A 25,297-nucleotide genomic window follows, 5' to 3' on the forward strand; every position below is an offset into this window, starting at 1 on the left:
TAATTTCAAACTGGGACGCGTAAAGTTTGAAAGCGCGGCTGTAGGCTTGGGACAAAGGTCCTGCCTTCAGGCGCTGCTGCGCGAAGTTCAGAGCTCCCACCCTAGATAGGTGCGATGTGGCCGGCGGAGGCTCGGCCTTTAATGTAATTCGGTGCCGCAGCGCCCTCTGCTGGTCCCAGGGAGCACACCTGACCTCTCAGCTCCAAGTTAGGGTGACCAAAGCTTTTTTTTTTTTTTTTTAATATTTATTTTTATTTGTTTATTTACAGCATAACAGTGTTCATTGTTTTGGCATCACACCCAGTGCTCCATGCAGTACGTGCCCTCCCTATTACCCACCACCTGGTTCCTCAACCTCCCACCCCCCCCCACCCCCCTGCCGCCCCTTCATAACCCTCTGGTTGTTTTTCAGAGTCCATAGTCTCTTATGGTTCATCTCCCCTTCCAGTTTCCCTCAACTCCCTCTCCTCTCCATCTCCCCATGTCCTCCATGCTATTTGTTATGCTCCACAAATAAGTGAGACCATATGATACTTGACTCTCTCTGCTTGACTTATTTCGCTCAGCATAATTTCTTCCAGTCCCGTCCATGTTGCTACAAAAGTTGGGTATTCGTCCTTTCTGATGGAGGCATAATACTCCATTGTGTATATGGACCACATCTTCCTTATCCATTCATCCGTTGAAGGGCATCTTGGTTCTTTCCACAGTTTGGCGACCATGGCCATTGCTGCAATAAACATTGGGGTACAGATGGCTCTTCTTTTCACTACATCTGTATCTTTGGGGTAAATACCCAGCAGTGCAATTGCAGGGTCATAGGGAAGCTCTATTTTTAATTTCTTGAGGAATCTCCACACTGTTCTCCAAAGTGGCTGCACTAACTTGCATTCCCACCAACAGTGTAAGAGGGTTCCCCTTTCTCCACATCCTCTCCAACACACGTTGTTTCCTGTCTTGCTAATTTTGGCCATTCTAACTGGTGTTAGGTGGTATCTCAATGTTGTTTTAATTTGAATCTCCCTGATGGCTAGTGATGATGAACATTTTTTCATGTGTCTGATAGCCATTTGTATGTCTATTGGTTTTTGATTAAAGTCTCAGATTGACAAGACAAATGTTTGTTTTTTGGGGGGAAAAACAAGAAACTAAGTTTATCTTATTAAAAAATTTTTTTTGAGAAACCAGGTTTAAATCATCATTTAGGCAGTATATCAGAGAATTCCTCAGTTTGGATTTGCCCAACTGATAATTCTTTCTTTCCATTAGTCTAAACACCTTGTTTGTATGGAAAAATGATCAGAGAATCAGCAGTACCAAACCAACTACTCTAGCATTTTTCCATAATACATTCATTTCATTTTTCTTTTAAACTTAAGAAATAATAATAGATACAGGAAAAGTAAAAAAAAAAGTACAGGCATTTATAAATATCATTCTTCTAGAGGTGCCTGGGTAGCTCAGTGGGTTAAAGCCTCTGCCTTCGGCTTGGGTCACGATCCTGGGGTCCTGGGATCGAGCCCTGCATCGAGCTCTCTGCTCAGGAGGGAACCTGCTTCCCCCTCTCTTCTGCCTGCCTCTCTGCTTACTTGTGATCTATCTCTCTGTCAAATAAAATATATATATAATTCATCTAGCTTCCTCTAGAAACTTAGCCATCATCTCTAGCCCAGAGAGGATGGTTACCAATGAGTTCTTCGGGAGACTGGATGCCCCTCACCAACACATTTGCTCGTGGTCCCTTGGGTCTTCCTGGGGTGGGTGATTAATGGGCAGCTGAGTCACAGGTGTGTCCCAACATTCTCTCCATCTCCCTGAGCAAGAGCTCAAAGTGAGCTACTTATGTATTTACAACGTCAGCACTCTGTGGCAATGACTAATTCATTGTAGGGTAGATTTCTAGAAGTGGAATGATGGAGATGCTTCTAAGGTGCTGCTTAACATGTACGAGAAAAAAGCCCTAGGTGTGGTAGGCAGAACACCTAACTTGAATTGGTATAGTGGAGGATTTATGGCTTCTTACCCACTTTCCAGGCTGAAGGGAGATCACAGACATGAAGCCCTTTGAGCCAAAGGCCAGGTCCCTTTGAAGAAGAATTGTGCACAGTGGTGTGTTACAGACTGAATTGTGTCTCCCCACCTGCCCCCACTGCTTCACATGTTGAATCTCTAACTCCCAACATGACTGTGTTTGGAGATGGGCCCTTAAAGGAGTGATCAAGGCTAAATGAGGTCATGATAGTGAGGTCCTAATCTAAATATGACTGCTGTCTCTATAAGAAGAGGAAGAGACAGCAAGGATGTGTATGCAGAGAGGAAAGGCCACAAGAGGGCACAGCAAGGAGAGAAGCCCCAGGAGAAACCAATGCTGCCAAAACCTTGATCTTGGACTGCCAGCCTCCAGAAATGTGGGAACAAATTTTTGTTCTTTAAGCCACCCTGTGTGTGGTATTTTGTCATGGCAGCCCAAGCAGACAAATACAGAGTGACAGGGAAATAGTAGGACTCTTCCCCCAAGCTTTACCCAGATACGTGTTGCCATTTATCAGAGGACTGTGTATCGGAAAGAGAGAAAGACTTTCCAGGGGCTTCAGATATTGGCTCCACACTAATGCCGGTCCCCAGAGATGCCAAATGCTGCTGTGGTCCATCAAGCCAAGTAGAAGGTTATAAAGGTCAGGAGACAGATGGATTTTGGAGTTGAATCTGCCTGAAGGCTCAGCCTTAGATTATTTTCTCAGGTTTAGAATTAACTAATTTAAATCAATAAATTTAGTGATTGGCAACATGCCCCATTTTCAGTTCCTTCTTATTAAGTTAGGGTTCCTATGGACAGAATGCAAAAGGGAAGCCCCTAGAATTCTTCCTCAACCCTGCCAAGATATAAGTCCCAAACCAAAAGCAATACATACCTGGAGGGATGACTAGAATTAGTGTCATCATCAAAGACTTGAAAGATGCAAGGGTATTAATTTCACATCCCATTTAATTTGCCTTGTTGGCTGGTACAAATACTGCATAGGTTGCAGAGAATGCCAGGAAATCATTATAAACTTCAACTTGTAAGGCCAGTTGAGGCTGCAGATCTGCATATATTGTCCTCATTGGAGCAAATAAACACAGCCCAAGACCTAGTATACAGCTATTCATCTAGAAAATGTTTTTTAAACCCCATATCTATGAGCAAAGGTGACCAGAAGCAATTTGTCTTCACATGCAAGACTGTGTTGCTTCATGTCTATATCAACTCTCCAATTCCTCATCGTCATAAGTCTTGGGGACCATGTGCTAGTCCATTACATTGATGACATTATGCTAATTGAATCTGGTAAACAAGAAGTAGCAAACACACTAGATGCCTTAGAAAGAGAAATGCTAGTGAGATGCATTCAGGGGTCTGCTATATTGCTGAAATTTTCAGGGGTCTAGTAGTCTAAGCATCTCAGAAAATTGCCTAAAAAGTGATAGACTGGGGTGCCTGGATAGCTCAGTCATTAAGCATCTGCCTTCGGCTTGGGTCATGATCCCAGAGTCCTGGGATCGAGCCCGGCATGGGGATCCCTGCTGGGTGGGAAGCCTGCTTCTCCCTCTCCCCCTGCTTGTGTTCCCTGTCTCACTGTGTCTCTCTCTGTCAAATAAATAAATAAAATCTTTAAAAAAACAAGCAATAGATTGTTAGACCTTAGATCTCCCAGCAGGGGGAAAAAGGCATAGTGATTAATGGGCTTCTTTGGATTTTAGGGTTAACACATTCTTTGTCTGGGCATGCTGTTTTGGTCCATGTACCAAATAACCCATAAGGCTGCTAGGCTTTTTTTTTTTTTTTAATATATATTTTATTTATTTGACAGAGAGAAATCACAACTAGGCAGAGAGGCAGGCAGAGAGAGAGGAGGAAGCAGGCTCCCCAAGGAGCAGAGAGCCTGATGCGGGGCTTGATCCCAGGACCCTGGGATCATGACCTGAGCCGAAGGCAGAGGCTTTAACCCACTGAGCCACCCAGGTGCCCCAAGGCTGCTAGTTTTGATGGGTCCTAGATCCAGAAAAGATTATGCTGAATATCCAGATTGGGATATAAGCTTATTTGCCCCATGAGCCTTAAGAATTAATAGACCCACTGGTTCTAGAAGTGTTTGTTGCAAATAGAGGTACTTCACGGAGCGCTTACAAGCCCCAGGTGAAAAATGATGGGGAAAATCCCTGGGGTTTTGGAATAAGGTGGTGTTCTCCTCAGCCCTGCTGAAAATCAGCTCCGGAACTGCTATTTGTTTATTATAGAGTCTGAATTCCTAACCACGAGACATGAAATGACTTAAATTGCCCACCATGAGCTTGGAATGTCCTGATCTACCAAACCATAAGATTGGACAGGCACAGGAACAGTCTATTTTAAAAATAATGATGTAGAGGAGACCAGGCCCAAGCTTATCTGAAAGGCAAAAGCCATAAGTTGGTAGCTCAGACACCCATGGTACATGCTTCTACAGCTTTTCCACCCATTTCTTAATTCATACCAGAGTCTCATGGGACGATGTAGAATGGAGGAGGAAAAGTGTAGGCCTGATTGGATGTATGTATGGATCTGCATAGTATGCTGGCCCCAGCTGGAAATAGATGGCTATTGCCATTTCACTATAGCCCCTTCAGCTTGCCTTGAAAAATAATGATGAAGGGAAATCCTCCCATTGGGCAGAACTTGAGGTAGTATATTTGGTTATTCATTTCATGTTGGAGGAGATCTGTGAGGCGTATCTACACTGATCTGTGGGGCAATGAGTTGGCTAGCTGGGCAGAAACTTGGAAAGAGAAAGATTAGGACATCGGCTACAGGGATGTGTAGAGAGTAGTATGCAGGTGAACCTCACAGAATGGGCACAGAATGGGAAATGTGAAGATACTTGTTTTCCAAACAAGGGCCTACCAAAAGGTATCTACTGCAGAGGAGACTTTCAGTAAATGAGAGGTCGAAGTGTCCCAACCTGTGGATGCCAGTCTTCTCCAGTCCCTTGCCTACTCAGTGGGTCCATGCACAAAGTGACCATGGTGGCAGATATGGAGATTATGCATGGACTCAGCTGCTTGATTTCCCCTCAACAATTTGATTTGGTTACTGCCACTGAAGAGTGCTCAAACCATCATCAGCAGAGATCAACAGAAAACCCCGACATTTCCTAATGCAACCAGCCATCTCCCTGGTGGCAGATTGTATTGGATTGTTCCATTATAAAGAGGCCAACGCTTTTTTCTTGTAGAGATACATATAAGATTTTTTATTGATTTATCTTCTCATTCATAGTACTTCTGCCAACAACACCATGGGTGGCAGACTTACTGCATGACTGCATGATGCCACAGGGCATCATTTTTAACTAAGGGTTCCATTTTTCAGTAAAGGCATTGTGGCTACAAGTTCACACTCATGTAATAATTCATTGGCTTTTCTACCTGAACCATTGTTGGCCTTACCATGTGCAGATGTCTTGATAAACTAGTGGAATGGTCTTTAGAAGAGTCACATGTGGTGCCAAGTAGAACGTAACACTTTGAGAGAGGGCTGTCTTACGAAAGCAGCAAATTCTTTAAACTGCTGGTTGATAAATATTACTGTCTTCCTCATGATGGGAATGCAGAGGTTCAAGAGCCAAAAGGTAGACTGGGGAAGAGACCCTCTTACTCTTAAACTAAATGGCATACTGTAGAAACTTTTTCTTCTCGTTATATGACCCTAAGCTCCATGGAAAGGAGGTTTTAGTGCCCAGGAATGCAATGCTTCCACTGGGGAATACAGTCAAGGATTGGAGGAATTGGAAGCTGAGATTGCCCTATAGCCATTTGGCCCCTCATGTCATTGAATAAACAGGCAGAAAGGAATCAACTTACTGGGTGGGGTGTTTAGTCCTGATTATTTAGGGAAAACTAGGTTGGTGCTATTTGATGGAGGTACACAGGACTGTGTCTGGAATCCAAGGGATTCCCTGGAGAAGGTCTTATTACTCCTCTGCCCAGTAGTTTCAGACAATGAAAAACTGTGACACTCTAAACCTTAAAAAGAGCACCGAGGACTCAGAGTCCATAGACACAAAGGCTTGAATTACCCTCAAGGTGAAGAAGAGCATCCTGCTAAGGTACTCATAGAAAGCAAGGAAAATATGGGATAGATGGGGGGAGAAGGCAGCCATGATTACCAAACTAGACCCCGTGAATAGCTACAGAATCAAGTAGTCTATCAATTGACTTCTTAACTGTTTCCTCACCACTCCTGTATTTTCCTCTAACCAACTTATAGGAGCAACAGTGGGAATGGCTTTTAAAAACTTTCATTTGGGGGTATGATCACACAGACCTAACTTGTGGTGATTCCGAAGCTGCTGTCTTTTTATATTTCGCTTGGGATTGGGAGCTCAGATTCAGACTCATGGAGTAAGAGCATGGACTTGAGGGACAGAAGGCTTAGCCTATGCTGGATGACTTCCACCACCATTGCCTTCACAATTTACTGGAAGGAAATTGGAGGGTGGGAAGAGAGAGAAGTCAAGGTATTTAGTCCTGGTTCCTTCCCTCTGGGGTCACCCCAGGCTGTTTTTCTTGAGGTAGGTCATGGCTCTATTACGTTGCCCTCTCCACAAAACTCTCTCTGTCTCTGTGGGTTCTGGTAACTGTTTCCTCTTCTTGTCCATTCAGGCCTATGGGTGATAAGAGGTGTATCCTACTGTTACTAGCTCCAGGGTTCAGCATTATCTATGCCTTGGGATTTCCCTATACTCTTCCCACATCTTTATAAATAACCCCTTTATTACATTTGCCTCAAACTGCCAAATTTTGAATGTGTCATATATTTCTTGTTAGGACCTGATGGGCACAGCATGACTCTCAAGTTCACCCAAGCAGACTTGAAAGACTTTGATGTGGGAGAGACATTCTCTTTCTTGCAAAGATGTAAATGTCTGAACATGTAGTTCTGATTCTCACAGAAAATTACCTTACAGATATGAGGGAACCTGGCCTTATGTACTGAATGCCAGTTCAGAAGAGAATTAGCTCAATGTTGATCCTTGCTGCCATTATGGAACTACCAGATCAGTGGTTCTGATCCCATATAACTTCTGGACTTCCAAGTATGTGATCTAAGGAATATTTTGATCACTTTGAATTGGAGTTTTCCAGCTTTGAAGCTGAACTTAACTGATAGATTCTTATAAGTAGAATTGATGAGTCAAAGGGCACATATATTTAGATTTTTAATAGCTCCTGCAAAATTGCTTCCCAAAAAGACTGTGCTGATTCACACATCCATCCATACAGTCAGTGAATCTGTTTCCTCACCACCATTGCCTGCCACCTTTTTAATTTGTGCCTTCCTGATGGGTGGAAATGGAATCTCATTGTTGCTTTGATTTGCATTTTGCTAATTACTGGTATGGTTAGCTATAATTACTTCTATTTGTTGGACATTTATATTTTCTTCTCAGTGAAATGCTTTTTACATCTATTGTTTATTTTTCTATAAAATTACTTGCATTTTTTAAACTAGTGGGAACTACTTAAAAACTTTGAATGGTAGGTATTAGCTTGTTAGATGTGTTGCAAATATTTTCTAGCAGGTGCCTTATCTTTTAACTTTCGCCCATCGTGTGTTTTGTCCAAGTTTGTCCAAAATTCTAAAATTTTGATGATATTCAGTTTATCATCTTCCCTTTCATGGCTTTTGCACTTTCTGTGATGTGGCTCATTAGGCTAAAAGTTCTCTGTCATTGGCTTTTTATCTAGGAATTTCAGACTTTAGGCATTTAACCTAAGCTTTTCCTTAAATGTTTTACCACAAGCTGTCTGATAGAGGCTTTAGCTGTTTGTTTTTATTTTTTGGTTGCAAACAAGTGTACAATTTGGTCAACAGATGTTTTAAATTTACAGAAATGTACCTTGATGTTGGTCCTGTATAGTTGAATTCTTTTGTCTTGACGCCTTTAATGGTTCTTTAATTTCTGCCACTTTGGTGAGGAGTTTGGGGGTTATTTTTGTTAAGTTATCTTTCATTTTCACATGTAGAGGAAGCTATTAAATAGCATGTTGGCCCACAACCAAAAGTGTGGGTTTTCATGGGGGACCCTGCTTCGGGAAAGACATGAGGATGGGTCAACCCACAGGGAAGGGAGTTTTAGATAATGAGCCTGGGCTGCTTAGAAGAGCTGAGATTTGGGAAGTTCAACTACATCATCACACCCACATTTGGAAGAGGCAGTTCTGCAGAGGTCATCCTGGGAATTTCCTTGGCATTGTCCCACTTTCTCAAATCTACTCGAGTACAAATGGCCCAGGCTGTTCTCTGTGGTACACATCGTGTTGCCCTACTAGTTCAACCAAGGAATGCCATTTCTCTTCCAGTAGCAATGCCCAGGCTAGATTGGTTGTAGGTAGCCCCTGAAAGGATATAAAGTGCAGTGGCTTTGGTCCTTTTAGGAGCCACAGTGGAGCTGGTGAGCACTAGAGCAGAGAGCCCTGGATTGGGGAATTGGGAGTTAACAAATTCTAAACCCAGCTCTACTATGAATTTGATTCTGTGTATTTTTCAACTGTGGGGGTCAGAAAACATCTACTCTTTCATGGTTCCTTCTGCTTTCATTCCTTGTAAATGTCAGCTTGGCTTCATGAATACATTGTTACAGAGATTATGCCTCTATGAACAGGTTCTAGAGATTCTAGTCATGGTGAATGACCAAGCTCGCTCTCCCTTCTTGGTTTCCATTGATGTTCCCTCCACTTATCAAGATCATGAGCATGTTAAGTGAGCAAAATAGAAGGACTTGATATCAAACAAGCATGGACGATAATATCTTAGAGCTTAAAAGTTGGAATCTGGACTTCATGATCTCTTAAAATTATTTCCATGTCTAGGATCTTTTTTGGGTTTACGAGTACTTACTTGAACTCAATTCAAGCCACACTTAATGGTGTGCATAATTTTCACTGTTGTATGTGATAATAGAACATTAATAGAAAGAATCTGACAAACTGGGTTATGTTTACATAGCAGAATCATATTCCTTACTTTTTATAACCAGCATAAATATTGATAGTCCTCTCAAATACAGGTAGGATATCATGTAATCATATTTTCCATCCCTTCTACTCTAAAACTAAACTTCTGGCCCATTTCTTTATTAGATATGGTGTCTCTGCTCCTCAGTTATCCACCCCAATGGTCCAGTTCTTCCCTCTCATCACCCTCACTCCTATTCTAATTTCTCTGATACTCACTTCACCGTAAATGTTAAACTGGGGACTTCAGAATGGATATTGATTGCTGGCAATTCTGGAAATTACTGGATGCTCTGAATATTGGGAAGTGAGGGGAAGGTCAGGATCAAGTGGAATAAGAGGCTGAAGCTGAAAGGGACACATGTCATCATAAGACAAAGGTTTTTGCAACCTTCTTCGGGGCATGGAAAATTCAAGCTATACCCAAAGGCTTTGAAACAATGAAAATACAGCTCTCTGGATTGTGTCCCTTGGGTACTCTGAGCATCTCTTGGGCTGATGCCTCCTCTCCGCATTTGTGTTCATGCACTGAACAGACTACACTATCTATTCAGAGATCTAAGCATCAGTTTGGCTGACAGTCCCCTCCTGAGGTCTCCGCATCAGTTCTACAAGGTCCTTCCTTTGAGCTCCTAGGTTCTTTTGTTTCCTCTTGTTTCTTTCCTGCACTTGTTAATATCAGGGACACTTCAGCACCTTCTTGTTACTCTTTAGCGTTCTAACATATTTTGTAACCAGTTCCCTTTGTTTGAAATTCCTTGTGTGGGTTCTTCCCACACTAGATCCTGATTGAAACAGAAACCTAAGGAATTTGGGGGCCAGATGATAGGACCCTTTAGATGTCATTTTTTTTTTCTTTTTTGGTGAACTTCCGAAGAAAGGAGGTATGTTGACTGATACATAATTGAGAAGCTCTTTGGTGACACTAAGAGACCTGAGAGAGGTGACACTGACTGGGCCTGGCGTGGAACACAAGTGTGTCCAAATGCATTACCACACTCTCTCCTGGAGTAACAGATAAACTGGAAGCCAAAAGTGATGGGATTGAGGGCTCAAAGGAAAGGACCATGTTCTTCCAAGGCCAACAAGGAGATGGGGGTGAAAAGTATGAGAGGATGAGCAAGGAGACTTTCAGGGGTTGGAAGAGGGGCTCATGGAGGTGCTTGCCTAGAAGTTCTGTCTTAGCCCTTGTCTCCCACCCCCCAGCTAGGCAGGTAAATATAAAGTTGTTTCCAGTCTATCTTTTGAAATTCACCTTAGTCAAGTTAGCTTCTGCCTCAGAAAATTTTTGTCTTTGACCTCAGTGGATAGAGGGTGGGAGTATAATAAACATGCCCCCCCCCCCCAAAGTAGTAATAACTGTTACCATTCATTGTGAACCTACAAATGCCTGGCATTACTAGACCAGAGGGTAGAGGATAAGTTGAGATCTGGGGCTCAGGCTTTAGGGAGATCATTGCCGACCATTTTAGTCCTCAGGCAGTTCTGGAGTCCGCTGCATGTTGGAGGTACCCCGGACCTCGGTTAAGGGTGCATTTCTCAGTGTCTGTGGCTTCTCAAGGGGGTAGAGGTGATAAAAGAGTACAATAGGGGAGCTTTCAGCCTAGCCCTCTTTTCAGGGGTGGCCTGAGGTGGTTCAGGCATGGTTGGATGGCCAAGAATGTGAAGCCCACAGCTAATTTTGCAATCACAGGGCTCCTTTAATGGAACTGTAGAGGACAAGCTTGCCTGCCCCAGCAGATGGACTTCTTTTGTGAAGGGCCTGGCATTTCCAGTTGTAGCCTGGGTGACAAGGCAGGATAACTGGGTTCTGGGGAAGTCCCTCAGTGTCCCCTTGCTGAGAAACCTGGGGACTGTCATCAGCTCTATTTCCCCATGGGCGTGGTTTGGTGCAGCTCAATGCTGATGCTATGATTTTGCCATCTGAGACTCCCAAGATTTTCTGACATAAAATTGCCACGCCCCCCCCCAAGGTAGTGGTACCTCCTCCATTCTGCCAAATAAATGGCAGTCTCTGTCAGAGCCCTTCACTGCTCTTGGGAGCTGTTGAAGCTGTGATTCAGTCCCCTGCACTTTTGATAAAGGTCCAGCAAGTTCTCCAACTTTTTAGCCTTCCCTCTCTTCTGTGCTTTAGGGCTCAGAGAAGAGATGGGGCTATGCCAGGCTCTGTGACTTGTCCAGTGCCTGTCTAGCTGCTTCTCACTTTGTCACTTCCCAGGGAGTTGCTAGGATCCTGATAGAGCTGCCCTGCCTCCAGGCAGAAGCAGGTGTCAATGGGGGAAGGAGGAAGAGATGCATGCAGATGACTTAAGGTCAAAAGTCATGCCTTAGAACTTCTAGGAAGATCTGGTCACTGGCTGGATCTTTGGGTGGAGGAAGTCCTGCCTGAGTTCTCTTCCCTGTTGCTTCCTTGAAGTTTTGTCTCAGGAGGTGGCTCAGATTTTCTGAGTAAGGCTCCGTGTCAGGCCAGGCTTCCCAACTCCTTGTCCAGAATGAGGATCTCAGTAACTAGTGTCCTAGAAAGGTCTTGGAAATGTCTCCTGATGCTCATATCTACTATCACTGTCCCCACAGGTGTTGAGACAACCCCACTATGACATGCATTCGAGGAATCCCTATTTCTGGAGAACCCTTAACAGCAGGTGATGTTGAGATGGGGCTCTGGAGGCCTGGGACACCTGCACTCACACCTGTCTCTTCTGGATCTCCTGACTGCCCCAGCGTTTTCTGCCCCTCTTTGTGTATGGCCCCTACCACCCAGGGCTCTCCAGTTTCCCCTGGACAGTGAACTTCTGCAGGGTGGGGAACAGTGCTTACCCTCTGCTCTAGCTCCAGACCCAGCACCAAGCTGAGCACAGAGGAGGCATCAGAGGAAGTAGCTGGGACTCAGCACACATGTCCTATGGGACATTTTACCCTCTTAGACCAGTTGCAGTCCTGGCCCTCCTCGCCACAATCCATAGCTTTCCCAGAAAGAAAGGCTGAGCTGAGGGTCATGTGAATGCTGTCAGTTTTGGTGTGTAAACTCTGGACCTTCCTCCCCAAAGGGCCTAGCATCTAGCAAAACGGCCTAATTATAATGGTTCTCCATTATTCTTCTCTCTTTAAACTGCAGTGAATCAACCTCATACTGGGGAGGTGTCCGACTTGAATCAGCAGGTGTGGGTCCTTCAGGGTCAGACCATTGTGACAGTTCCACGGAGTAACAGTGTGACCCCAGGTGAGTGGTCATCCCACGGCTGCTGCCTTGGAGGCAAGGGAGGGGTCACATTAGTGCACCTGGGATGCTGGCACTGGCCTTTTGTGAAAGGGTGGCCTGACAACGGGGCCCATGTGGAAGGAGGAGAATTTCACAGCTGCCTGGGAAGCCATGTCAGGGAGAAGTTCGTCTGGACCAGGGTATAGAAAGCAGAGAGGGTAGAACAGCCTCTTTGCAGGGCAGGAGAGCTGCTTTCAGTGACTGATGGCCTGTCCCGTGGAAGAGGAGTATCTTCTCCTGCCTGACTTCAAAGTGTCCTAAAAGGATTAAATGAGTGGGTACAGGAAGGCAGATTTCAACATCACATTAGGCAAAACTTGCTAATGGACGGAACTCTTCAAGGATCAGAGGGGTTGCTAGGGGTTGGAACTTCCCACCTCCAGATGTTTAAGCAGAGGTGTGACAGTCTCTAGGGCAGGGTCTGCCATCTGTTTAACTCTGTGTGTTTGCTCCATTTCCTAGGGCCGTGACTGGTACGTGGTATGAATGAATGAATGAATGAATGAATGAATGAATATGGTAGTTGGCCATTGGTGGGCCTGGGGTAGCAGGGATGATACTTCTAAGTTTTCTTCCTTCCACACCTGAAAGATGCTGGCCTTGTCCTGACTTCGGAGGAAACTGACACCATCTCCACTCTTATCTTTATTAGTCACTGTCACTGTTGTCCCATGCAAGTACCCAGAATCGCTCGAGCAAGGCAGAGGGGTTCCCATTTACTTGGGAATAGAGAATCCAGAAATGTGTCTGTCTTGTGAGGACATTGAAGGGCAGCCCACATTGCAACTGAAGGTAAGTATGAAAAATGACGTTTGTAAAAAAAAGGCCAATTTCTTTTAAAAGATGTTTATTTGGTAGATAATCTAATTTTAGAATTAAAAAACAAATACTCTCCAATTCTTAAACATAGTTACTATTCCTAGATATTTCTGAGTCCTGTGCATGCAATTGAGTTATCCTGCTCCTCGCTAGTTGAGGGTGTTTGTCTTTCTTGAATTTTGAGATATTCTCAACCATTATGTCAAGTAAACTTTATTCTGCCTTATCTTTCCTTTTGGAATTCCTATGCATTAGTCATTGGAACTTCTAGATCCTCTAATATCTCGTCTAAATTTCCATACTTTCTATCCTTTCATCATTTTTGTTTTTTGCTTATTGCATCCTGGGAGAATTTCTTGGTACCATCTTCCAAGTCATGATTCCATTTTAAGCTCATCCTGTCTGCTAAATCATTCTCCCTTTGCCATTTTCTGAAATTTCAATCATTACTCTTGTTCCTTAAACTTCAGTTCCATAAGCTTGTTTAATTCAGTTCAATTTAATTTAACCCCATCCAATTCAGTTCAGCAAATATGAGAGTTCTTACTGGCCTCCAGCTCTGTTGTGGCCATCTGACACGCGTGGAGGCCCAGAATGGCAGAAAGCCCTGCCCTCACGGGGCATGGATTCTAGCAGGAGGAGAGAAATGGTAGACACCAAGTATCATAATGGATTAGTCGGTGATGTCTTTAAGGGTGTTATGTCCCCTGGGAAAGCAGGAGAGAGAGGCGGGCAGTGCTAGACCCAGGTGGAGTTGGACTGCCATAGAAAGTAGTGCAGCAGGCCTGCTAAGATTTTAGCAGACAAAAGAAGGCAACAAGAGAGTTAGCCAGCAGCCTGTGAGGAGAGCAAGGATTAGTGGAGATAACAGTGTGACAGGAGGGAATTAGGGAGGAGGAATTCGGAAAGATGAACGTAGATCACAAAGGGCCTTGCTGGCATTTGTAAGGACTTTGCCTTTCAATCTGAGTGAAATGGGGGGAATTATTAGAATGTTTTTAATAGAAGAGTGACATGAGTGGACACGGTTTTAAAATAATTATTTTGGCTGCCAGTTGAAAGCAGACTGTGGTGGGGGGCAAAGGTGAAAGTCTTGTGGGGGACTTTGAGGTGATCTAGGTGAGATCTGATGGATTAGGGGATAGCAGTGGAGGTGGGAGGTAGGTAGCCAGTTAGATTCTGAAAATATTTTATTTAATTTGAGGCAATACGATTTACTGACAGAATGAATGTGGAGTGTGGTGAAGGAGGACTGACAATTACATTTTCAGCTATGTCTTATCTAGTAAGCTGCCCTTCTATTGTGGTTTTGTCCTCAGATAAATTAATAATTGACCACTGCCTTCTGCCATGTATGGGTCCTTAGAGACCTTGGTAACAGCAGTGTTTCTGCAGTGCTGGAGGTGGAAAGCCTGGATGGAGGGGGTATAAGAGAGGGATAGGGGGAAAAATCCAGGACAGCATATATAGACAACTATTACAGGGAGGTTTCTGCAAAGGGGAGCTGGGATGGTGGCGGGCTTTCAAAACAGTTATTTTTTAAGATGGTGGAATGACAGCAAATATGCTACTGGGAATGATGGACAGAAAGACAAAATGATGACTTGTTGGGAAGCAGCCATAAACTGGGGAGGGCAGAGGGGACCTATAGCCCAGTGCTTTCCAGGCCATAAGTTGGAAGGGAGGAGGAAGACATACTGGAGTTTGAAATGAGAAAGTGTCTTTTTATTTAATGAACACATCTGTTTTGAATTTCTCTGTGTTGAGGAATGCAATGATGAACTAGTCTAGCAGTGATGATATGCCTGAGAGTTAAATATACTAAGTTCAGATGATAATTGGAACTAATTAAGAAAATAAGATAGGAAGGGGGTTTGAATGTGGCTGAATTACAGACCATTCCATGTAGTAGCTCTCTGGAGATCTTTGCGCATGTGTAATTTAGTTAGAACGATTTATTTTACTTAAATACATGGTATATAAATATACAAAATATACTTCTATATGTGATATAGAAGGCATTTTCTGATTGTTCTATTTACTTTGTTGTTGTTGTTTTTAATACAAATCCTCTAGTTTTTTAGAGACTCTTGTGTCTATTTAATGGGAGTGACCTCTCTCACATGTTGGCAGTTGGTTAAAGACGAATGTGAACTTGGGTTAGAGCAGTGATGTCTGCAGGACAGCGGCCCTCACTGCTGCAGCTTTGGTAGGAGAGGTCCTTGGTTTACTGCTGCAAATCTGCATGTCCTTCCTTTTCCTCCGCTCAGCCTCTTGTGTAAGGAGAGTCCCAACTCATTTTTGGAGTGTGACACTTGTTCACTAACCTGTTCCTCGTGTCTTTTCTCCTCCGTTTCTGGATCTGAGGCTGGGGACTGGGAAGGTGAGATTGTGTGCTCCCTCTGCTGCTCCCAACCTGTTTTAATAGAGGGATAAGACTTTCTCATACTTTGGGACATTTACTGTTTGTGTGCAAGTAACTTTGAATGACTCACACTGTCTCTGCTTCTTCTGCTGGGTGTTCTCTATCACATTTCAGGAGGAGAAGATCTTGCGTCTGTACAATGAAGTGGAGCCCGTGGATCCCTTCCTCTTCTACCGCTTTGAGATTGGCAGTACCTCCACCTTTGAGTCTGTGGCCTTCCCTGGCTGGTTTATTGCCTCCTCTGACAGAGGCCACCCCATCTTCCTCACTTCACACCAGGGGGAAAATAATGTTAACTTCAATTTAAGTATCAATGCTTGAACTCAGGCTGGAGAGGACATCCTGGTCAGAGGTCTTTGTGTCAAGTTTTGTAGTTACCAGCATGCTTTCCTCTATACTATCTCAGTGTCATTTCACATCAATGCTCAGAGGTGGGCAGGACCGTGTTATCATTGTACTTTATGAATGACTTCACGGCAACTGAGGCATAGAATGTGGGCTCAGACATAGGAGGGAGGGGTGATGAAAGGTTCTCCTCTCAGGCTGAAGCTGTTCATCCCACAGTCATCCCACAGTGTGAGTATGAGGATGTTGGGACCCAAAGACATTAAGGGCATTCCCTGGGAGTGGATATGGAGAAGCCTCAGGGCCCATGAATCTCACCCAGAATTGGGTAACTAGCACGGAACTGATTGTTTTTTGTTTTGTTTTGTTTCCTTTCCTATTTGGATTACATTTTCCATATAGTTTGTATGTTGCCAGTATATCTCAAGTTGTACTATGTATGCTTTTAAGGATTAAAGAACTCTTAAAGACAAAGGTTCTTAATAATAGTTAAATTACTTTTCCCAAATTTTAATATGTAAACATAAAGCCAAATATAAACTTCATGTGTTTATACAATAAGAAAGCTAAAACTTAAGATATAAAATGAAATAGCAAACATAGTAAACTGAAATTAGCAAGAATAATTGAATGAGGATAGCTGGGTTGGTGAGCCTGGGACTGGGGCTTAGCTGGGGGGAGGAGAACCCCTGTTGCTGGTGATAGACTAGGGGTGAGATGATGTATGTAAAAGAGAACTATTATTTCACTACTTTCTGTACAGCCTCACAGCCTTGATTTCTTTGCCTCTTCTAGACTTTTCTTTTTAGGCATACTCATCATCCACATAATCCTTTAAAAACTGTAGGAAAGGTCCATTTCTTTGGAACAGAGAGCCTAGCTTTTCCAGCAGCCATGCTACAGATGATGTATTCTAATGAAATCTGATGAAATTAAAGCATTGATTGTGTGTATAATTGTAGAAAGATGTAGTTCAGATCTGGTTCTGTATATAATACTTTTCTTATTTTGACTCTGTTATTACAAATGCAGAAAATTCTGTTTGCTTAAGTACAATTTCCAAAATAGCACCAGTAAATTAAATTTGTTTTTTTTTCCCTACTTTTGGACAATCAGACCATATACTCTGCTAGGCAGGCCAGGAAACAATCAGTAAGAACCAATTTAATGCAAGGGTGTCTTGATTCTTTAAAGTTTTCTTCTTCCATTACATATAGTTTTAGCACTGTAGTTTTATAAAAAATAAAATTAAAATGGGTACTGAGCTAATTAGTTCTGGGATATTAAATAGAAGAATTGGTTATTGAATATTTATGACTATGCTCCCTACTAATAAATGGTAATAATATAATGTAAATAAATTTACATTGTTACATTACCGATTGTTACATTTGATGGTTGGATCCCAAGGACACATTTGCTTGTGACATGATTATGGTCCGAGTGTTATAGCATCTCCAGACTACTACAGGCTGTGTGGTAATTCCATTGTCCCATCTCTTTTCTCTACCACAAAAATTGCTCGTGCAGACACTGTGACACTTTGGATTGTCACTTGGTATAGATCTGAGCCCAAGCAAAAGCTCAAATATGAGTCTTGGTGTCCAGCGTGGTACTGGCATAAAAACAGACACATAGACCAGTGGAACAGAGTAGAGAGCCCAGATATGGACCCTCAACTCTATGGTCAAATAATCTTCAACAAAACAGGAAAAAATATACAATGGAAAAAAGACAGTCTCTTCAATAAATGGTGCTGGGAAAACTGGACAGCTATATGTAGAAGAATGAAACTCAACCATTCTCTTACACCGTACACAAAGATAAAATTGAAATGGATAAAAGACCTCAATGTGAGACAGGAATCCATCAGAATCCTAGAGGAGAACATAGGCAGTAACCTCTTAGATATCAGCCACAGCCACTTCTTTCAAGATATGTCTCCAAAGGCAAAGGAAACAAAAGCAAAAATGAACTTTTTGGACTTCATCAACATCAAGAGCTTCTGCACAGCAAAGAAAACAGTCAACAAAACAAAAAGGCAACCCACGGAATGGGAGAAGATATTTGCAAATGACAGTACAGACAAAAGGTTGATATCCAGGATCTACAAAGAACTCCTCAAACTCAACACACACAAAACAGATAATCATAAAATCAAAAAATGGACAGAAGATATGAACAGACACTTCTCCAATGAAGACATACAAATGGCTATCAGACACATGAAAAAATGCTCATCATCACTAGCCATCAGGGAGATTCAAATTAAAACCACATTGAGATATCACCTTCCACCAGTTAGAATGGCCAAAATCAGCAAGACAGGAAAAAAACGTGTGTTGGAGAGGATGTGGAGAAAGGGGAACCCTCTTCCACTGTTGGTGGGAATGCAAGTTGGTGCAGCCACTTTGGAGAACAGTGTGGAGATTCCTCAAGAAATTAAAAATAGAACTTCCCTATGACCCTGCAATTGCACTGCTGGGTATTTACCCCAAAGATACAGATGTAGTGAAAAGAAGAGCCATCTGTACCCCAATGTTTATAGCAGCAATGGCCATGGTCGCCAAACTGTGGAAAGAACCAAGATGCCCTTCAACGGACGAATGGATAAGGAAGATGTGGTCCATATACACGATGGAGTATTATGCCTCCATCAGAAAGGATGAATACCCAACTTTTGTAGCAACATGGACGGGACTGGAAGAGATTATGCTGAGCGAAATAAGTCAAGCAGAGAGAGTCAAGTATCATATGGTCTCACTTATTTGTGGAGCATAACAAAGAACATGGAGGACATGGGGAGATGGAGAGGAGAAGGGAGTTGAGGGAAATTGGAAGGGGAGATGAACCATGAGAGACTATGGACTCTGAAAAACAACCTGAGGGTTTTGAAGGGGCGGGGGGGGGGGGTGGTGGGAGGTTGGGGAACCGGGTGGTGGGTAATAGGACACGTATTGCGTGGAGCACTGGGTGTGGTGCAAAAACAATGAATACTGTTACGCTGAAATAAAAAAGGTAATTCCTATAAAAAAAAATATGAGTCTTGGTGTTATGTAACTGGCTATCCCGGCTGTTAGAGATTCTGATAACATATTTAGAGAGTGATCGAGTATAAACATAGTAATCTCATAGTTTGTGCAACTGGAGAACAGACTTCCAGGGACCCCTGGCTTATCCATCATGTTTGAGAAAGACCACAGCATATGAAATCGTGGAAGGCCCCTGTGAGTAGTGACGTCCTCATTTTCAAGTTTATGGCCTGGTGAACACCTGGTTTCCACACATTTGAGTATCAGTGCTCTGGCATTTGAGTTCTAGGACTCCAGATCAAGGTCAACATTCTTTGAAGGATTCAGTTCTTTTGAGTCTTCAGCAATGGGGTGGTATAAATGACTTGATGCACTGTGTTGGGGGAGGTCATTGAGAGGATATGACTACCCCTTGACCCACGACCCGGACTCTGGCAGTTGGAGGCTCCTCACCCCCTCCCCGTCCTTGCAATATGTGTGTTCTGCCTGCTTTCCCTGCTCCCAGAAGCTCTCCCAAGGACACAGCCTGGAGATAGTGAGATGTTGTTGAGACATCTGGATGGAATATGTGGCTAAACCCAGTTAAAGCTTCTATATAAATTTTTAATATTCTAGTGGGTGAGTATGGAGATCTACTTGTCTTGCAGCTGCCTGAAGACAAGTGTCTTATGTGAGTTTCCTTGTTTATTAAGTTTGTCACCTACCAATCTGGGGCGAATCGTCTCTTTCCTTTTGGTCTCAATCCTGACCCCCACATATGAGGAGCGGTTTCATATTATAGCCAGGAAGCTCCTGAGGAAGTGTAATCTGACAGATTATACTGAGAGATGGGCTTTGGGATTCTGGGAAGGAATTAAGAACCTTGCCACCAAAATCACAACTTCAGTGAAAACAGTTGAGTGGGATGTTTTTCTCCTTTGGGGATCGTACCTTCTGACACTAGGACTGCTGAAAGGCAAAGACTGTTTCCTGAAGCTGGACCTGATGATACCATCCCTGAACTCATGAACGATTGGGCATAAGGGACTGAAGAAGCTGTCTCCGGGACCCTGGGAACAGTGGCTGTAATAAACAATTCTTCGTGTCAATAAAACATGACTTTTTCTTTCCCAGGCTTTAAAAAGTTGTTTAAAAGAAAATCCTTCCAGAACCATACATGTCTATGATTAAAAGTGACATTCTTCTGTCCCGATCCTCTTTCTATGAGGCTCTTTTCTCAGTTTTCCTCCATGTGTCTAGGGATATGTTTTGCTTCTACTTCTTGAACTACCAACTTTAGACATTATCTTTTCTTCCAGACAGATGTCATTTGGATCTCTACTGTACAAAAATCATATGCTCTTTATCTGTTTAATAGAAGTATTAATTATTAAGTCAAGCAAAATTATTATTTTTTAATTTTTATTTTTAAAAATTTATTTATTTATTTTCAGCGTAACAGTACTCATTGTTTTTGCACCACACCCAGTGCTCCATGCAATACGTGCCCTCTCTATTACCCTCCACCTGGTTCCCCAACCTCCCACCCCCCGCCCCTTCAAAACCCTCAGGTTGTTTTTCAGAGTCCATAGTCTCTCATGGTTCATCTCCCCTTCCAATTTCCCTCAACTCCCTTCTCCTCTCCATCTCCCCATGTCCTCCATGTTCTTTGTTATGCTCCACAAATAAGTGAGACTCTCTCTGCTTGACTTATTTCGCTCAGCATAATCTCTTCCAGTCCCGTCCATGTTGCTACAAAAGTTGGGTATTCATCCTTTCTGATGGAGGCATAATACTCCATCGAGTATATGGACCACATCTTCCTTATCCATTCGTCCGTTGAAGGGCATCTTGGTTCTTTCCACAGTTTGGCGACCGTGGCCATAAGCAAAATTATTTTTATAGAGAGTCAGATGACTTTTGGGTAGGCCTGTTAGACAGTACTCTACTATGGCATTGAAAAGGCACACCATAATCCCCTTGCTTTGTCAAGATTTGGATAACTTTTCTGAATAACATAATTTTTCTTTTTATGGGTAAGGAAAGGGGGGATATACATGGAAGTGGGTATGACTTGCTGAGGACTGCACTGACATTTAGTAGAAGGACTGGAAATATGATAGTCTTGATTTTTGGTGTTTCAATTTCTGTCTCCTCATGTTGGTATGTTATGAAGCACTGGGTGAGAAATCAGCAACAATTACACAGAGCAAGATAGGTAGAGCAAAGTATGAGCCACCTCGTTCCCATCATTGGGTTTATCCTTATCTCGCAGGGTGTCAGCAGATGACCCACCTAGGGCGGAACACTCCTGGCCACCTAATTATTATAATGTAATGGCATCAGTGCTTTGTAGAGTCATTTGTGAATATCTTCTCCCATTCTCTGGGTTGCTTCTTTGTTTTGTTGACTGTTTCCTTTGCTGTGCAGAAGCTTTTGATCTTGATGAAGTCCCAAAAGTTCATTTTCGCTTTTGTTTCTTTCTTTTTTTAAATTTCTTTTCAGCGTAACAGAATTCATTGTTTATGTACCACACCCAGTGCTCCATGCAATTCGTGCCCTCCATAATACCCACCACCTGGCTCCCCTAACCTCTCACCCCCCGCCCCTTCAAAACCCTTAGATTTTTTTTCAGAGTCCATAGTCTCTCATGGTTCATCTCCCCTTCCAATTTCCCTCAACTCCCTTTGCTTTTGTTTCTTTTGACTTTGGAGACATATTTTGAAAGAAGTTGCTGTGGCTGATATCTAAGATCTATAAAGAACTCCTCAAACTCAACACACACAAAACAGATAATCACATCAAAAAATGGGCAAAAGACATGAACAGAGACTTCTCCAAAAAAGACATACAAATGGCTAACAGACACATGAAAAAGTGTTCATCATCATCATTAGCCATCAGGGAGATTCAAATCAAAACCACATTGAGATACCACCTTACACTGGTTAGAATGGCCAAAATTAACAAGACAGTAAGCAACAAGTGTTGGAGAGGATGTGGAGAAAGGGGAACCCTCTTACATTGTTGGTGGGAATGCAAGTTGGTGCAGCCCCTTTGGAAAACAGTATGGAGATTCCTTAAGAAATTAAAAATAGAGCTACCCTATGACCCTGCAATTACGCTACTGGGTATTTACCCCAAAGATACAGATGTAGTGAAAAGAAGGGCCATCTGTACCCCAGTGTTCATAGCAGCAATGGCCACAGTCGCCAAACTGTGGAAAGAACCAAGGTGCCCTTCAACAGATGAATGGATAAAGAAGATATGGTTCATATATACAATGGAGTATTATGCCTCCATCAGAAAGGATGAATACTCAACTTTTGTATCAACGTGGACAGGACTGGAAGAGATTATGCTGAGTGAAATAAATCAGAGAGAGTCAATTATCATATGGTTTCACTTGTGGAGCATAAGGAATAACACAGAAAGCATTGGGAGATGGAGAGGAGAAGTGAGTTGGGGGAAATTAGAGGGGGAGACAAACCATGAGAGGCTGTGTACTCTGAGAAACAATCTGAGGGTGTTGGAAGGGAGGGGGTGGGGAGGTTGGGTGAGCCTGGTGGTGGTGGTTATGGAGGGCACGTATTGCATGGAGCACTGGGTGTGATGCATAGACAATAGATTTTGGAACACTGAAAAAAAAAATAAATGGCATCAGTGCTGAAATATATTGTGTATCTGTATTTCTTGAAGCAATGAACTTGAAGCAATATCAGAATCATCTGGGGTCTGAAATAAAAGCTCAGATGTTTGGGCTCACTCTGGATCTAGTGAATCAAAACCCATTTCTCTCAAAATTCCAAATTAGTAGGTTTACAGCACAGCCTGAGAATCAATGTTTTACTAAGGACCTTAAGAAATAGAATGCACTCCCACTGTTCATATGCCTGTCAGGTCTGTTCTAGGGTAATGTCAACTAGCAGAGTGGTTTTATTTGCTTGTGTATCTAGTGACTCTTCTGTGGTCACTAGTGGGCATTAACATATAATACAAACATCTTCACATTTTGTGTCCACTCCCATATATCCACATGCCTTTACTCCATATCTCCTTATCTTTCAGTCTTCTGATCAATAAGCCACTCACTGACTACTGCCCAGGAATCTGTGTGTATTTTTCCTTTGGGACATTGTTATTTTCATAGTAAGTGAATGACCTGTTGCCTTATTCCCAGCTATTCCCATTGACTATTTCCTCTCTTCACTGTTCTTTAAGGGCACTGCCAAGTGTGTTTGTAAAACAGCTCTCATCCACCTTTGCCTGATAGCTCATATTGAACTGACCAAAGTGTAAACAATACTTGGGCTTTTTTCTCCTCATTCTACTGGTTATAGGGGGATCCTCCATACAACTGGAAAGGCAAGCTAGGGGAAGGGCACTGGAGCAACTGTGCTGGTGACATGAGGATCTGCATTACCTGCTCATATAGCTTACATGAACCTTCTAGTTCTGCTTGGGGTCAGTTCTGGACTGAGAGTGGAGAGCTGCTGGCCATGTGTCTAAAACTTTATTGCTTGGTAGTCTGACATAATTCAAATCAAAATGGACAGTTTGCGATGAATGTTCACTTGGTGCCTCATATCTGTGTTTCTTTCTCCCCGAGGGCTCAGTAACACACGAAGAGCTATTTCTGAAAAAAGCATAGAATTCTCTACTATAGAGGGCACCGGTGTAGCTCATTTGGTTAAGTATCTGACTTTGGCTCAGGTCATGATCCGGGGGTCCTGGGATTGAGTCCCAAATCAAGCTCCCTGCTCAGCAGGAAGTCTGCTTCTGCTCCTTTCCCTGCTCGTGCTCTCTCTTTCACTCAGTTTCTCTTTTAAAAAAGATTTTATTTATCCATTTGATAGACAGAGATTACAAGTAGGCAGAGAGGCAGGCAGAGAGAGAGGAGGAAGCAGGCTCCCTGAGGAGCAAAGAGCCTGATGTGGGTCTCAATCCCAGGACCCCGGGATCATGACTCAAGCCGAAGGCAGAGGTTTTAACCCACTGAGCCACCCAGGTGCCCCTCAAATAAATAAAATCTTTAAAAAAATTCTCTGCTATAAAGAATTCTTGACTTGATGCCCCCTTTTTCTTATTCCCTAAAGTGAGCCTTTCCACATCATGAGCTTTAAGTTATCTGAGACTGTTTTAGATTTGCCTTTAATCTGGAAAGAAATTCTCCAGAGTGTGGAATTCCATTACAAGTTTTTTCTTTCCATGTTTTAGATACGATTCTACTGTCTTCTAACTTCATTGTTGTTAGTGAGAAGTTAGTTGTCAGTCTTCTGCTTCCTTGAAGATAGTGCCTTTTTATTATCTGTTTCTCTTACTCGCTTATCTTTGTCTTGGATTCTATGCAATTTCAGTCTGATACTGATTTCTTTTTACTTACCTTACTTGGGATTTATTGTGTTTCTTAAAACTGTGAATTGGTGTCTTCATAAGTTTGAGGAATTGCCAGCAATTTTTTCTTCAAATAGTTCCTCTGCCCTACTTTATCTTTCCTTTTGGGACTCCAATAAATGGCATAGCTTTCTCAATTTATTTCCCACATCTTTTCCACCCTTTTCTGTATTTTCCAACATTCCTGTGTCTGTGCTATAATTTGTATTTCTTCTCATTTATCTTCAGTTTATTGATTCTCTTACTCTTTTTTTTGTTTCCAGATATATTGAGATATAATTGACATATAGTATTGTGTAAGTTTAAGGTGTACAAAGTAAGGTGGTTATTTGATATACATATTTTTTTTTGTTGTCTACTTGTGTGTTCTTGTGGTTCACTGAATTTCTTTAAGAGGATTATTCAGGGTTCGTAGACCATTCATTTATCTCCATTTCTTTAGGGTCAGTCATTGGAGTTTTATTAGTTTTCTTTAGTGGTGTCATGTTTCCTTTATTATTTGTGATCCTTGTGACCTTTAATGGTGTCTGTGCATTTAAGGAGGTAGGAACTTCTTTCAGTTTTTTGTAGGCTGGCTTTGGAAGGGAAAGCCCATTACCAGTCAGCTTGGTCCAGTGATTCTGGGTGGGCTTGGTGTTGAAATTCTCAGACAGGCAGGTCTGGTGCCTGGGTCGGCAGGTGGGCAGGCCTGTGCTTGGGTCCACAGGGGCCAGTCTGATAATCTGGGTTCACTGGGTTCACAGGCTCAGTGCCTACCTATGGTGGTAGGCCTGGGACTGGGGTGTGTATAAGATGAACCTGGTGTTTGGATCCACAGGGGCTGGCCTGGTGGTGGGGTACCCCTGGAATCTGGTTTCATGGGAACCTAGAAGCTGGAACTGTGAAGGCCACCCGAGCAGTTAGGCAAGCCTAAGGCCTGGGTCCATGGGAGTTAGCCTGTAGCCTATAGCTGCAAGGGCCATGAGGGACACTCTGGAGTTTGGATCCATAGGGGCTAGCCTGGAGTCT

At 42.9% G+C, this 25,297-nt stretch overlaps 2 protein-coding genes across 4 annotated transcripts in view; both read left to right on the top strand.

Annotated features, from left to right (window-relative positions):
* IL36G (interleukin 36 gamma) overlaps positions 1-17,075 on the top strand; it is a 54,990-nt gene extending 37,915 nt beyond the window's left edge. Inside the window, exons 5-8 of the mRNA XM_045979744.1 lie at positions 11,611-11,678; positions 12,152-12,256; positions 12,948-13,087; positions 15,654-17,075. Coding sequence (XP_045835700.1) covers positions 11,630-11,678; positions 12,152-12,256; positions 12,948-13,087; positions 15,654-15,860 — 501 coding nt within the window. The 5' untranslated portion in view covers positions 11,611-11,629 and the 3' untranslated portion in view covers positions 15,861-17,075. The remainder of the gene's footprint in view (positions 1-11,610; positions 11,679-12,151; positions 12,257-12,947; positions 13,088-15,653) is intronic.
* The window catches only part of LOC123926040 (interleukin-36 beta-like), a 196,245-nt gene that overhangs the window by 161,494 nt on the left and 9,454 nt on the right, over positions 1-25,297 (top strand). The window contains exon 1 of one of the 3 annotated variants that reach the window (XM_045979746.1): positions 12,978-13,087. The exons of the other annotated variants lie outside the window; for them this stretch is intronic. The gene's annotated coding sequence lies outside the window, so the exon portion shown is untranslated. Of the gene's footprint in view, positions 1-12,977; positions 13,088-25,297 lie in introns of those variants that run through there. 3 annotated transcript variants of the gene reach the window in all.

This window comes from Meles meles, chromosome 15, assembly GCF_922984935.1.
Source record: "Meles meles chromosome 15, mMelMel3.1 paternal haplotype, whole genome shotgun sequence".
NCBI classification, from domain to species: Eukaryota; Metazoa; Chordata; class Mammalia; order Carnivora; family Mustelidae; genus Meles; species Meles meles.